The 13,653-nt window shown below is 52.6% G+C and overlaps 6 protein-coding genes across 6 annotated transcripts; 2 read left to right on the top strand and 4 right to left on the bottom strand.

Moving 5' to 3' along the window:
- Positions 1 to 1,089: 1,089 nt before the first annotated feature.
- Positions 1,090 to 2,586, bottom strand: BU25DRAFT_388357 (hexokinase; the record flags this gene model as incomplete). Its single annotated transcript, XM_033704473.1, has 2 exons — positions 1,090 to 1,254; positions 1,366 to 2,586. The coding sequence occupies 2 exons, from the start codon at positions 2,584 to 2,586 to the stop codon at positions 1,090 to 1,092; spliced, it is 1,386 nt and encodes a 461-aa protein (XP_033564297.1).
- A 572-nt stretch (positions 2,587 to 3,158) lies between these two features.
- BU25DRAFT_489485 (uncharacterized protein) lies at positions 3,159 to 4,417 on the bottom strand. Its single transcript, XM_033711425.1, has 2 exons — positions 3,753 to 4,417; positions 3,159 to 3,694 (listed from the first exon to the last, which is right to left on the bottom strand). Exons 1-2 carry the CDS (start codon positions 4,308 to 4,310, stop codon positions 3,320 to 3,322), a joined length of 933 nt encoding a protein of 310 aa, XP_033564296.1. The 5' UTR covers positions 4,311 to 4,417; the 3' UTR covers positions 3,159 to 3,319.
- Positions 4,418 to 4,603: 186 nt separating this feature from the next.
- On the bottom strand, positions 4,604 to 9,135 carry BU25DRAFT_438475 (ubiquitin C-terminal hydrolase-like protein). The gene is made up of 5 exons (XM_033709064.1): positions 8,827 to 9,135; positions 7,802 to 8,770; positions 7,697 to 7,751; positions 7,163 to 7,646; positions 4,604 to 7,107 (listed from the first exon to the last, which is right to left on the bottom strand). The coding sequence occupies exons 1-5, from the start codon at positions 8,834 to 8,836 to the stop codon at positions 5,008 to 5,010; spliced, it is 3,618 nt and encodes a 1,205-aa protein (XP_033564295.1). The 5' UTR covers positions 8,837 to 9,135; the 3' UTR covers positions 4,604 to 5,007.
- A 177-nt stretch (positions 9,136 to 9,312) lies between these two features.
- On the top strand, positions 9,313 to 10,188 carry BU25DRAFT_408699 (uncharacterized protein). Its single transcript, XM_033705876.1, has 4 exons — positions 9,313 to 9,506; positions 9,564 to 9,683; positions 9,731 to 9,925; positions 9,975 to 10,188. Exons 1-4 carry the CDS (start codon positions 9,329 to 9,331, stop codon positions 10,058 to 10,060), a joined length of 579 nt encoding a protein of 192 aa, XP_033564294.1. The 5' UTR covers positions 9,313 to 9,328; the 3' UTR covers positions 10,061 to 10,188.
- A 684-nt stretch (positions 10,189 to 10,872) lies between these two features.
- BU25DRAFT_408698 (tubulin-specific chaperone-like protein c) lies at positions 10,873 to 12,362 on the top strand. Its single transcript, XM_033705875.1, has 3 exons — positions 10,873 to 11,208; positions 11,256 to 11,416; positions 11,465 to 12,362. Exons 1-3 carry the CDS (start codon positions 11,130 to 11,132, stop codon positions 12,293 to 12,295), a joined length of 1,071 nt encoding a protein of 356 aa, XP_033564293.1. The 5' UTR covers positions 10,873 to 11,129; the 3' UTR covers positions 12,296 to 12,362.
- Positions 12,303 to 13,556, bottom strand: BU25DRAFT_408697 (acyl-CoA N-acyltransferase). The gene has a single exon (XM_033705874.1). The coding sequence runs from the start codon at positions 13,091 to 13,093 to the stop codon at positions 12,404 to 12,406; it is 690 nt and encodes a 229-aa protein (XP_033564292.1). The 5' UTR covers positions 13,094 to 13,556; the 3' UTR covers positions 12,303 to 12,403.
- Positions 13,557 to 13,653: the final 97 nt, after the last annotated feature.

The following is a 13,653-nucleotide window of genomic DNA, read 5'->3' as shown; positions in this document are numbered from 1 at the left end:
ACGAGCGCCTCGAGTTTTTGAGCGTGTTCTCAGATCTGCTGTTAAGCTGAAAAGCCAGTATGTCTCGAACGTCGACCAAGCTGCACAGTCCGGCTTGCTTATTAACCCACCTCGGCGGTCAGAGAGCGTCGTGGTTGCTGTACGACTCAAGTGTGAAAGAATCGACACGCTCTAATATTAAATTGATTGCTTTGAGTCAAGATAGCGGTGGCTCTACCACGTAAGATGTCACTCTCAGTCGAAGTGTATATAGAATCCATTCTGCTTTACTCGTATCGAGAGCAGCTGGATGATATTTTCACGCCATTCGGCACCGAAATTCGGCAGCGGTGATGATTGACGCCTATCTTCAGCTTTAGCAGCAAACTGCTTGTGCCAGTCCTTCTGTGAATGCATCCAACCGCGAATGATGGCGTCCCGGCTACTTTACTGGCGCAATCCAACCTGCCCAAGACCAACTAGGAAAGCCCTCTCTGCGTTCTGAGTCGAAGAGGCAAGGGGGGGGGGTTTTTTTTTTTGGCTGCATGCGATCCCCAAACATAACTAAGGGCCACATAAATACAGTTCGCCGGAGTTTCAACGAGGGTGCTAAGTGCACAATCAATCACCCTCATGCTTATATGCAATGGTCGCTAGGAGAAGTCGCCTTCCGGACTACAGGGCCAGCCTTTGTGGTGTTTTTCGCAGAAGGATAGCCTGCCCTTGATTTGGTCGAAGTCGATTATGCCCGGATGGACAAGGTGACCGGTTAACGAGCGCCTGTTCACGTCTATCTCGTACTGCAGTAAGATAAGCCGCGGACTCATTGTGCCAATTGCGATCGCCGGATAACCCTGTCCGGGACTGAAAGGAGGTATGGTACTGACAATTTCCACAGTCAAGACATCCTTCTGGGTCGCAAGGAGGCCGTCATTAGCTGTTCAAAGATCGCGGCAATCAACTAAAGTTTTGTGAAAGATTTACACGAGCAGGCTTGTAAGGGCTGCAACACAGGGTGATGTGGAAGGCAGCGTAAGAAACGTACCGCACTCATGAAGTTCGTCGATGTGAATTTTGTAGAAGTCGTTCCGAAGGTGGTGCTCTGAGGCCTCACGCCTTCCCCAGTCTGTCCAACTCCATAGCAGCAATAATCGCACACCCAATCCCACTCCCATCCTCCGCAGACGTTATCTTGATCGGCCCCTCCCCTTCCCTTTTCTCCTCGTCACTCCACCCCAGAATCTCACCCAGCGCCTTCGCCCACCTCCTCTTGAACTTTGGATGCTTGTTCGCCACACTGCCATCAGCCGCCACATGACCCTGATCGATACCCTCTTTCAAGCAGATAGCGGCTACGCCGCACGCGCATAGTCTTGCGCCGCGGACAGCGATTAATTCGGCGATGCGCCGCGAGAGCTCGATTTCGACATCCGACGGGGAAAGGTTAAGGAGGTCTCTGAAGAGAGAGCGAGATTTGGTGAAGAAGGAGGAATCGTCGTCTTCCACCTGCGATAAGAAACCCGTATCAATTGAGTATGATTTCCTCAATTTGCTGATATCCTGGTCCTTGAACACAAGGCCCTGGTCTGCGAGCTCAAGCACGATGAGACGATAGATTTCTCCGAGGTACAGGCCTGCGGATAGTTTCTCAAAGGCCTGTTCGCCAGGGCGTGGAGACTCGGCGTCGATCTGCTTGTCATATTGTGTCCAGGGGAGGACGCGGTGGGCGTTGTCGAAGGCGCCGTACTCGCAGTTGATTGCCATTTTGTCGCTTTGGGCGCTGGCGGTGCGCCTGTCGGGCTCCTTCATTTTTCCGATGCTGGATAGGTTGGCCATGTATGCTGCGTTGCAGCCCGTGCCGAAGATGGCGCCAATGATGGTTTTGGGGTCGTTGTAGGCAGATGCTATCATTGCGCCAACGGTGTCGTTGATCACGCAAATCAGTTCGATGGGCAGATTTCGTTCTTCGATCTTCTCGCGGAGCTGCTGGGCGACGTCGTGGTCTTCTACGCCGCTGATGTCGAAACCCTTGGTCCATGTCTTGAGCACGGCATGGTCGATGCGCGCTTGTGTTGCTGGGTAAGAGAAAGTGAAACCGAGCGGCATTGGCTTTTCTTTGGTGTACTGCTTGTCCAGACCTTTGTTCTTTACGAAGTCTTCCAGCTCTTCTGCAATGAAGTTCCACAAGCCATCTGCGTCACCTTTCTTGAGTTCCTCGGGCAGCCTGTACTGCTTTTGATCCAGCTCAGTCTTCTCTTTGCCCTTCTTCTCGTGTCCATGTAGTGTTATCTCACAGACTCTCAGGTTGGTTCCGCCAAGGTCCAGGGTGAGGAAAGTACCCCTTTCGTTTCCTGAAGGAAGATGATGTACCCAGGTCTGATGCATCGCAATGTTCTGATGGTGCTTGGCTAAGCCTTCGTCCAGCTCTTCGCGGAACCGTTTGACGATTTGCTTCAACTTGTCGCCGGAGATCCAAAACTCTTCGTCTAAGCGATCCAACTCTTTCTCAAGCTCAGAAGGCAGGTCGGCCATGTTCTCAAGCTCCGACCGCTGTTGTCGTGAGCTGTACGACTCTTCGTTTACGTGCTGTTGCGCCGAGGAAGCCATGTTGTGTTTGGGTATCTTTAGGGAATGAAATGTATGCAGGTGAACGCTTGAACGCAAGATGCAATTAGAAGGTTGTTAAGGGGTGTAGTAGGAATATATTAGGGCCACGCCCTGGAGTCGTATTGCGCAGTCGACATGATGACATCACACCTTGATGTCTCTGTCGTGGTTGTTTTTTGCTTTCAAAGCTAACGTGGTGGTGGATACCCTTCCACTCTTCAATAAGTTTTTGCTTGTGTTTTGTCGCAATGACGTCCGGAGCAACGGAAGTGACGGGAAGTTGCGAGACATTCGGTCCACAGACCGAGAAACGTTGTGACGATCTGTGGGGCGGGTGGAGCTGTAGATAGGCTACTCAATACTCACCAGTCAATACACCTTGTCAGGTGTATATACGGATATTACTACCTGAATGCTATGCAAAGATGCCATCTCGAAAAGCGCACATTCATACATGCAAAAAAGTGAATGCCGCATCTGGCCGAGCGTGAAAGATCGTACCCATGTCATCCTTTGAAATAGAGAAATAGAGAAATAGAGAAATAGAGAAATAGAGAAACAGCACATGCTTGGTTTCTACGCATTCGTTGTTCTTGATAGTGATATGTAGCCGCCACAATGGCACCCAAAACGCCTCGCGATGTATCCAACTCTTCCATGTGATCTATGCAATATGACAAAGTAAATATTGGCTGTCAAAGCCTGAAACCTCGTTCCCGATTCAGCAGCACGTTCATGCAGCGCACTTCTCCTTCCCACTTGCCCTATCTTCTTGCTCTTCGACAGTCATGGCCAGCGGCGCATGCTTCGCGCTACCGTCATGCTCAACGTGTTCCTGTGCAGCGGCCTTCTGATTTAGCAGACTCAGATAGGTCTGCCACCCAATCGCGATCACGCCTCCAAAGATACTCCTGTACTGGATCGGGACATATGTAAAACTGAACGCCGTCACTGCCGGCCAGAGTTTGCAGCTATTGACCCAACTCATGGGTACAGTGTGCTTGATGCGCTCTACAATCTCGTCGAGAGAGGCGCCGGTGAGGAGAGTTTGCATGCCGAAGAAGTAAGAATTGAAGATGGGAGTGAAGAGGATCTGGTTGACAACGACCTGGGTAGTTGTTAGCATCCACGATTTCGAGAGGCGTAAACAGGGAAAGAGGACATACCTTAGTCGTCAAACTCAGGATTTTGGAGGAGTAGTTAAAGTTCTGGCTCAACCACAGAAACCACTTGTAACTCGGTATACTGCTGATCCCTCCAATGATCAGCGCTCTCCCCGTTCGTGCCCAATCCCGGTCTTCACTCCACTGCTGTACCCATCCTCTTTCCTCCTCCTCTTCCACGGTCTCCTCCTCCTCTGGTGCAGCGATGCTCTGCGCAACCAAGTCGCCAACGAAGTATATAACCAGCGAGCTCACGAGCTGTGTCATGTACGGCTTCCGTTGCTGCACGCGCCCGTATGCGCGGAAGGGCTCGATGACGGGTTCGAGCCAGAGCCAGCTAGGCCCGGGTATTGTTGTGGCGGTCGCAGGCGCTCTCTGGCCTACAGGAGGCTTTGTTGCATTATACCGGCGTACGACGTGCGAAGGAGACGCTCGTTGTACTGCAAAGCTGGAGTGTGTGGCATTTCCGGAAATGTTGCTGGGGTTCCGAGGGTAAGCGTGTACGTTTTGTGCTGTGCGCCGTGAGCTTGAGCGAGCCCAGGCGCAGGAAGTGCGTATCATGGTGGTCGTAGAAGAGGTCTCATGGGTCCTATCGAAGAGGAGGTTGTCTGGGTGAAAGCAGCATCGTGGGCGTAATGTTGAGCTGTCAAGTGCCGGGTCACTCGCCGTAGACTTCTGACACTCTAGGGCTGTTCCGAGGCCGATGTTCGGAAACAACCGCCTTTATTGGTAGAACACGCAGGGTCCAGCCACTAGTGCGCGAAGGCGCAATGAGGCACGTGTCTTGCGTATCACCAGCGAATGTCGCACATGGATTTACAGAGGTAGGTATTCGAATGATTATAGTGCTCCGTAAACGATGACTGGAAGTTGACTTTTAGTGGAAGATGGTAACCGACTCGATGTGATCTATGTCTTGAGGAAAACCTAGGGATATCTCGCCCACGAAAGCCAGTATAAATGCCGCTTTGCTATGCCTCAGAAATCCCTTCTAATAACGCCAGTACATGTCCTGCACTCCGCACACATCAGCTCCACTCTCCGCTCGCTGTAAACACATCTGCCAACTTCTCTCGCTTTGGTGGAGACCCGGTACGAGAGCAACTTCGCTTTCTGTCCTTGTTACGCATGCTTTCCGCTATAGCTACCTGTAGCTCGACTTGAGCTACGAATCCCCGGACTGCCGCGTTATCTCTGACGCGTTCTTGTTAGCAAAGCAACAGAGAATTGGCCTGGCCCCCCGTGTATGGGGGCGAGCTCACGCCTTCTCAATTCCTTCGATAACCTCGAGGCCATCGTATTCTGTCTTCGACGCGGGCAAGTCGGTCATCTCGACATCTTTGTGTTCCGTCTCATTCATCGTCGTCTCTGCTGCGGCAGCATCTGGCTGTCTACAGACCGCTTCGGTGAGCATGTCAGTGCGATTCTCCTTGACAAATACGATCCCTGTGCTTCCAGCAGCCAAGGCGCCCGGTCCAAGTCTGAAAATGTCTTGCTCAGAGTACGGTCGTACAGTTTCGTCGTTGTATTCGCGCCATGTGTTGTTTTGGAAGTCCTTGATATAGATCAAGTAATGACCCGAGCCGGTGCCACCACGATGAACGAAAATGGCGTGCAACCGGTAACCGTGATCGTGGTACTCCTTGAAAACAGTATCAATGTCCGACTCGAGCTGAGTCATGGAAGCATCGATCTCCTCGAGCTCTCCTTTGAGTACTTTAGCCCTCTCATGCAGGTTCTCCGGAAGCTCCTCAGGCGGTGGTGCTGGAAGCGGATCAAGCATCTGCTGCTCTATTCCCGCAAAGAAGCTTTCAGTAAGCTTCGCAGTTTCCTCTACTGCATCTGCCAGGTTCAAGCCTTCGATTTCAGTTACTTGCAATTCCTTGCATCTTACTGCCAGGCGTTGGAGCTCCTGCTGTTTTGCCCACTGCGCTTGACGTAAATGTAGAAGCTCATCTCCAGACAAGGTGTTGGTTGCCTCGAGGTATCGATCCAGATACAGAACGTCGTCCAAGCTGAGTTGAGCTGTATCACGGACCTGCTGTTTCTTCTCTCTGTTGAATTGTAGTCGGCGCACGTTGACGATCTGTATGGGAGCAGGGTGGGCAATGTATTCATATTTGCTGTCACCGCCTTCCATTTCGCTCTGTCCGAAATCATCGTCGAGAGCCGCGTAGAGGTGGCGATCGCGCCCACCGGCAGAGATCAAGTGGTGGTTCCTGAGTTCTTGCGTCTTCTCGATTTTGTTGGTTGTGTTCCGAACAATTGTTACATCGCTGAAGAAGATGTCCTTGATGAGATCGGCCTGCTCGCCGTCACGTAGGAGACCTTCGCCTTTGATTGCACATGAGATCAGGTCCAGGATGTTTCCCATGACTTCAGCAGCATCTTGCTGTCGAGCGCTCTCAGCAATGTGTTCGTCTTTGGACTTTGCCTGTTCTTGTGCCTTCGGTCGAGGGGGAATCGGAGGTGGTCGGGTTGGAGGTGATGGCTTGTCGTTTGACTCAGAATGTTCCTCCGTAGCCTGGGCAGAGCCGTCGCTCTTTACATCGTCGTTCTTGGTGCCGTCACCTTCGCCCATGACGGTGTCATTTGTAGCGACTGCTGGTTCACCCTCTTTGATGAGAGCTGCTCCAGTGCCATTCGGTGAGTCTTTATGGTCTTGGTTTTCAGCGTCGGCAGCCTTCGCCTCGGTTTCTACGCTGTCTGTCTTGCACAGCGCTAGTTCAGCAAGATGTTTCGTAGGCAGCACATTATCGGTAGGTGCTCGGATCATCAGTTGGAACAGTCTTTGTAATTCGCGGACGAAATTCTGAGCAGTGGCTACTCTTTCAGGAGTGACGACTGCACGACCGACTTTCTTGTTCTTTAGTGCTTCTGGTGAGGGATCTTGTTCGTAGGTTTCGAAATTAAGAACTAGATCCCGCAGAGGCTTGATAGTGAACAGAAACTGGAGAACGCTATTCAGGTAGCATGTGTTCCCATTGTTGCGGCAGCCTACAGGCCAGGTTTCCAGGGGAAAGTCGTTAACTCGTGACCCTGACTCCTTAGGTCGTTCTTCTTTATTGTTGTAGTTCTGGAGCTGGTCTTGTTGGATCAGAGTAAATGCCTTCTCGAGCTTGGCAATATCGCTCGGTGGGGCAACGAGCATTGAGCTCTGCAAGACAGACAAGTCGACGTTTTGTCTGTCGGACATGGATGAGATTTCGAACAAAGCGTATGCTTCGCTCAGATCCCTCTCGGGCTCAGTCATAGTTCCCTCGAGAAGGAACTGCCGTAGTCGGTCGCTGTTTCGATGCTCGGCGATAATGGAAACTGCTCTCCGCGCAATCTCGATAGACGAAGGGTTGTCTTGTGTCTGTAGATCATCAGTGAGGAAGAGAAGGAGAGTTGCTTAGTCACTGTGGACTCACTTTGATGGTGAACATAGTTCGAACAAAATCATCAGCCTGCGACTGATCGAGCTCGAGCCAAGACAAGGCTTCTTCATACGTATCGATATCTTCCATAGCCTCTCGTCTTATCTCTTCACTTTCGCGCGAATTTCCAATAAGTTGAAGATTTCTGCGTAGCTCATCCCGCTGTGTTGGGGAGATATCAGGTAGACGGGACCTGGCTTGGTCGATAATGAACCTGTCGCTGAAGGTAGGCCCGTGAGCTGGGTCCAACCCAATCGAGCGATAAGCAGCTTCCAGTTCGCGCCTGTTGGGAATATCTTTACTAGTGATCATAGCCACCTCAAACTGCAAAGATTCGCTGTTTCGTCCATTCGCGATTTCCTGGAAGCACTCCAGGTAGTAAGGCGCGTTGACCTTGTCTACGATGCTCTGCCGTTGGTACGCAAAGTGTATGAGCGTGTCTGCAAAATCCCCGACCGCGCCGAGACTGGCGAAGTGCCTGACCCTTGCGTCAGAAGTCTTCGAGCATAAGTTTTCGGTTTTACATACGGGTGGTCTTCTTCAGTTGTACTTGTACTGCGTGTTCGTCCGGCCACCTTCTCGTCTGTATGTATCGTTAGCAGTGAATCGACCCAGAGCTCACGACAGGCTCACAATCATGGCAAGCCAGCACCATCTCGATGTCGCCTTGTGAGGGAACAGGGTACATCGGTTGATGTCTAACATTTTGGCGTTCATTCTCGGGCACTGCGAGGATCATGGTGTTCAGTTCGTATCTGGCATCCTGGACCGTAGTTCGCAGAGTCGACTGGAACACATCCTGCTGTTCTCCGGGTCTGGGAAGGTGCCAGGCCTCGACATCTGGCCCATTCTCTTCCTCGTTCTCCTCAAGTGTGTACTCGAAGCCCAGTTTCGTGAGTATCGAGTCGCAGTCTCTCCAAAAGGTCTTTGCAAATTTCCTGTTGAGCAAAGGGACTCGTGTCTTGCCTGGCGCTGGGTTGAGCGAGTCCCTCAGAAACGTATCAAGAAAATCGGGCCCATCCACACTCCGAGACATAGTTTCGCCCTCACGCTCTCCTATGAGCTCTCTCGCTCTCTCGAATCTCCTCCGTAGCTGTGCTTTGTTCATCATCAGTTCTTGATCGTGCTCTGTGAAGCGCGGTGGCCTCAGGTCTATGCGAACTGAGGTTGGACAGGCGGGCGCCGTGCAATGGAAGCTGAACGTCCTTGGGGCTTGCTGAGCGCCGAGTCCATTGATTTCTTTCTTGTTGTCGCTATCGTATACGAAGTGGTGGAGCGGATAGTCGCTCTGCCTGCCGCATATTTGGCTCGAAGAGTCTTGGTCTTTGAACTCTACAATGACGTCGATGTGCCAGCGACATTGCGGACAGTAAGATGCGACTTTATATACCGGGCCGTGATTATCGCCAGCCACTGGCAGCAGAGACTGCTCCTCCTTTCTTACAAGCGCATGTCTGCAGTTCCCACGAGGGACCGCGGGGATGCCGTTTCTGCTCGGGGTGTACTCGGGCGGGGCGCTGGTCAGGAGATTGCGGCCTGCTCGGTCTTCACGGCAGGGGTCGTATGTGAGCAGGTCCTGTAGCAGCCGTGGCGCTGTCTTGCCTATGGGTGGCAGCCGCGGTTAGCAGTGAACATAACCCAGTCTTGGAGAATCCTACCAGGCGCCATGACTGTGACAGCTAGTAGTGTGGAGTGGACAGCTGGAAGATATCACAGATGCAGCGGTAGAAGCTAATTATGGCGAGATGTGTAAGATGCGGGCACGATGGAGGCGGTGAGAGGTAGAGCGTCAAATGGACAGCGTGCGACTCGAAGTGTCTAACAGAGCATGCGCATGGCAAGCGGCAGGCAGAAACCGGAAGTTATAGTCTTGTTGTAGTAATCATAGTGCGGTACAAACACCAAGTGAGCGTGCGTAGGGATTCGAACAACTCCCCGGTAAGCTCCAAGCATCGTCCAGCAAAAAGTGAAGCACACAGCTTGTCAAGCTCTCCACCGTGCGACAATCCAAGATACGCATGACGGCGATGATGCAGTGCCGACCGCGTCTCACCAATTAGGTTTAGCGGTGCCAAGACAGTTTCCAGAGCCAACTTCAACGACATGCATGTCGCTGTCGAGAGCTCCCAAGACGAGATACCCACAGCCATTCCGCCCGCCATGGCCGACGAACAGCCAACATACCATCCTCGGGACGCCCTCCACAACACAGGCAATGCGGTGCTTCAGACCACCCTCGTTGGTGCCGTCCTCGCCGGTGTGCAGAACACACTCCGCAAGCAGAATGTTGGAGCCATGGGTATCCTCACACGGTCGGGAGGCATAATTGCTCTTTTCGGTGCGCAACCACTCAATTGGCAGTTTTTGGAGCTTCGTGAAGCTAATTGAGTGATAGCCGGTGCTGGAGGCGCATATCAATTCACACTCGACGCGACCGCCAACCTGCAACAGAAGGACGACTGCTACAACGAGTTTTATGCTGGCTTTGCCGCTGGTGCAACTGCTGGAGTCTTCAGTATGTGCGCATAAGTTCGCAGTGCGGACAGGACTAACAGGGTGCAGAGCGAAGCCTGCCGTTCATGCTCGGTGCCGGTGCCGTGTTTGGAACCGGCATGGCAGCTTTCAGATACACCGCCGGTCTGCGCGGTACAACATCTGGCGAGGTCGACGAGGAGGAGATTGAGCGAAGGGAGGCCATGAGAAAGCTTCGTCGACGACCATTGTCGGAAACTCTCGAGCAGTTAGGCGAGGGTCGCGGTAAGCTGGAAAGTGCTCTACTCATGCTGGTTTCCACTGACGCTTCTAGGTATCTACGGTCCCGGATACGAGGAGAGGAGGCGACAGAGGCTTATGGACAAGTACGGAATCGATGTAAAGGCAGCGCAGGCCTAGACGCAACATGCAGTTTCCTTGGAGTTCACAACAGAAGTAGACATCGAGTCTCAGGAATCGGACACTTCGCACCACTTGTACATACCATTTGTTCCTACAAGCTCGAAAATGGCAAACAATTATCAGGTTCGCAGCACGGATTGCCCGTGATCCATCAAAATCGAAACCGCAAAGCAAATCTTTAATTGCCATTGGCGCACGTAAGTAGTTAAGCTCTCTAGTTGTCATCCGAACGAGTATACTCGTGGGAAGGCAAGATCGCGCACGTTGTGTAGCTTGTTGAGTTGACAACGCAATGACTTGAACATTGCACGATGGACAGTTTGAAGTATATCACGCGGTGTGCCTACCGTGCTTTTCATCTGAACTCAAGTCCCATGGCTACTTGCGCGGTCTGAACGTTAGAGCAGGTAAAGCATTGCCGCTGCTGGTGTGGACTTGTACTTGTCAGACAGTCCTCAATCAAAGATCTTTTAGCTGAGTAAACGCGGGCAATTGATTGGCCGAGATTTCGATATGCACTATAGCGGACAGCCAGTAGTTGAGAACGATGAGTCCAAGAAGGTTGAATGCGTAGATCAAGAGCTTGTACTCTTTTTCGAGTTCGAAATCACGATGCAAGCACATTGCCCTTGACACAAATGCGAATTACGCACGTGCACTCGCATGTCAGGAACGCGTCGAGATCCCGGTGACGTGACGCACTGCGGGGTAGCACCTCTCCAAGTGAGCCGTCACCCTTTACATCAACCGTCAATCAGCTACTGTAAAACGGTGCCTGGCGCGTGAGCTCTTTCACTACCCTCTTACCTGAAACGGATCGTTTGAGGACGATTATTGCCATGGCGTTCTGCATGATGATGTACTCGATCTTCTCGTCGAGCTTCGACGCGCTGGTCGTGCTTTCCTCGCCCAGATGTAGCCCCACCACCCTGGTCGACATCCGATATATGTCGCGCGACCACGCGCTTTGCGACTTGAAGACTGTAACACTGACTCGCCTTGCTACCGATACAACGTTGATGCCAACCTGAATTGACCTCTCGTCCTGATCACTCCAAACATCATAATGCAGGCAGCCTCACAGACACAGACCGAGGTCGACTCGAAAGACCGGTTCTTTCAATACTTTCGGCATGAAGTTACAGGTAGTTTGCGCGGCTCTCAATGACAGGCTTCCGACTGACTCTTCCAGCACTCCAGGAGCAGATGGAACGTCTGAACAGCATAGCGACTGGTGGAGGCGAACGCAACGACGCTGTAGACCACTGCCTAGCAGGGATAGACCGTCTATCCCACGAAGTCAAGGACGCTTCAAGTTACATTCCAGCATATGATCAACGAACATATAGCGAGGTATTTCTGCTACGCCATACTCAAAGGCCTTTCAATTAAAACCCTCAGGCAATCAAGGCTCTCTCCGAAAAACTCCAAAACATCCGCCAGAACTTCAACCCACCTAAGAAGTTCGCCTTCAAAACCCGCAAGAACGCCCCCGCAATCTCCATCTCAGATGCCGCCGAACTCGCAGCATCGCAACGCCTCCGTGCCCCAATCATTACCTCAGACACATCGAACGCAGACCCTTCCTTCGCGCCGACACCGCTCGACAGGCTATCCCCCGGCAAGCGAAAAGAGCAGGAAGCAGCCCTGAGTCTGCAGAACGGGACAGCTATCGTAAGCGATGGCATCGATGACACAAACGGCGGCGTCCGACGCCCCTCGTTCTCTGCCGCAACAAGCATCAACATAAACAACCACAACGCCATCGACATCATCGCTCCTGCGTCCGCTTCACACGCAACAAGTTCCGGCACAGTCACAAATCTGATAAGCTGTGTTGTCGATTTAAGCGCTCCAACGTCCGTATCCCCCTTCTCAGCGCTGTATCTCAAGAACATAATCTCCAGCACCATCGTCACAGGATCCGTAGCAGGCGCGACGCACATCACCGACATCGCCAACACAAAACTTTACGTCACAACTCGCCAGTTCCGCATGCACGGCGCGAAGAATGTAGACGTGTACTTGCACTGTGCAAGCCGACCGATCATCGAGGACTGCGAGGGCGTGCGGTTTGCGCCGTTGCCGGAAGAGCTGGTTACGGATGAGGTGAGAAAGGTGGAGAATCGGTGGGATCAGATTGATGATTTCAAGTGGTTGAAGGCCGAGCAGAGTCCGAACTGGAGTATCCTGCCAGAAGGCGAGCGCACGGCGCCTGCGAAGGAGACATAGATTAGAGTGGTCCAGAGGTACAGACAACTTGATCGCACGAATGGAAAGAGTACACCATTTGCACAAGGCCGAGTTTTTGGCTCATTCAATGGACACAACGACAGCTCCTCAAGCCTTCTCTTTCTCCTCCCACTCCCCCTTCACTAACCCAAAAACAACCAAATCACTAGCCCCCCCATTCTTCTCCACCGCCCCCCTCAACACACCCTCTTGCTTATACCCACACTTCTCAAAACACCGAATACTCCCCTTATTCCCCTCAAAAACCCCTCCCCACAACCTCGTCCACCTCTTCCCACCCTCCTTCCCCGCAAGCAAACTCTCCTCCGCCTCAAACACCCACCGCGTCAACCCCGCAAGCATCTCCGTCACCAGTCCCCGTCCCCAGAACTCCTCGCCGATCCAGTATCCTACTTCTGCGGCGTGGGTCTGCACGTCGACGCCCGGCTTGAGACCGCACCCGCCGATTATGGTGGAGGGCGAGGTGCGCAGGCTGATGCCCCAGTTGTAGATGGGTGGCGTCAGGTTCATATTGATCCAGCCATTGGCAGCTTCTAGGGTGTAGGGCGAAGGGAAGCCGAGAGACATGAACTCGGTGATTTTGGGGTTGTTGGCGTGGTGGGACATTGAGGGGGCGTCCTGAGGATGTAGTTGCCTGACGATGAGGCGAGAGGTGGTGAAGATGGGTTTGGGGATTGGTGGGTCGGATGTGGTTGCTGTTGAGACGGCTGAGTTGGCTTGGGCTGCGACTTGCGCTTCCATTGCTGCTGGGTGGGCTGGTGTGGGTTGTGCGGCCATTGTGGATGAGGATCGAGGTTGATGCTTAGGCTGGTGTATGCAGAAGCTCGGTTCTCACTCTTCTTGATTGCGACGTTGTTTGCCAAACGGAAACGCTGCTAGATCGTTTGTGAAGGCCGAACGACGATAACGTTGCAGCAGAAGGCTTGTGACGGAGACCCGCAAATTTCAGTTGGCCGTTAGGAAGGCAACAGCGTCCTGATCACGACAGCTTATATACGATGAAGGTAGTCCTTGAGTCATTCCTATGTTGTGTCGTATTGTCTGTGGAGTCAATAGTAGTATTGCAGTAAGCACTTATGGGGCGCTCTCAGCGACCTTCCGCATTTGCGTGGCGTGGCGTGGCGTGGCGGCTTGCTCGATTGTGGTTGGATCCACCCAACACAAACGTGGAAGTCGAGAATGGCATTGAGACAGGCTGTTGTACGAGTTTCATTCTCGGGTTCGAGAGTGATGTTTGTAGCGTGCATGACGTCTGAGGTCGAGGTGCAAGGTGGTAGAGGGGAACCCTGATTTTAGCGCGACGCGGTCACCACGCGCATCGCGTGCACAGCAACATC

The sequence above is a fragment of the Macroventuria anomochaeta genome (genome assembly GCF_010093625.1).
Source record: "Macroventuria anomochaeta strain CBS 525.71 unplaced genomic scaffold BU25scaffold_8, whole genome shotgun sequence".
In the NCBI taxonomy this organism is placed as follows: domain Eukaryota; kingdom Fungi; phylum Ascomycota; class Dothideomycetes; order Pleosporales; family Didymellaceae; genus Macroventuria; species Macroventuria anomochaeta.
The sequence above is the reverse complement of the archived record's forward strand: the minus strand, read 5'-3'. Positions and strand labels throughout refer to the sequence as shown.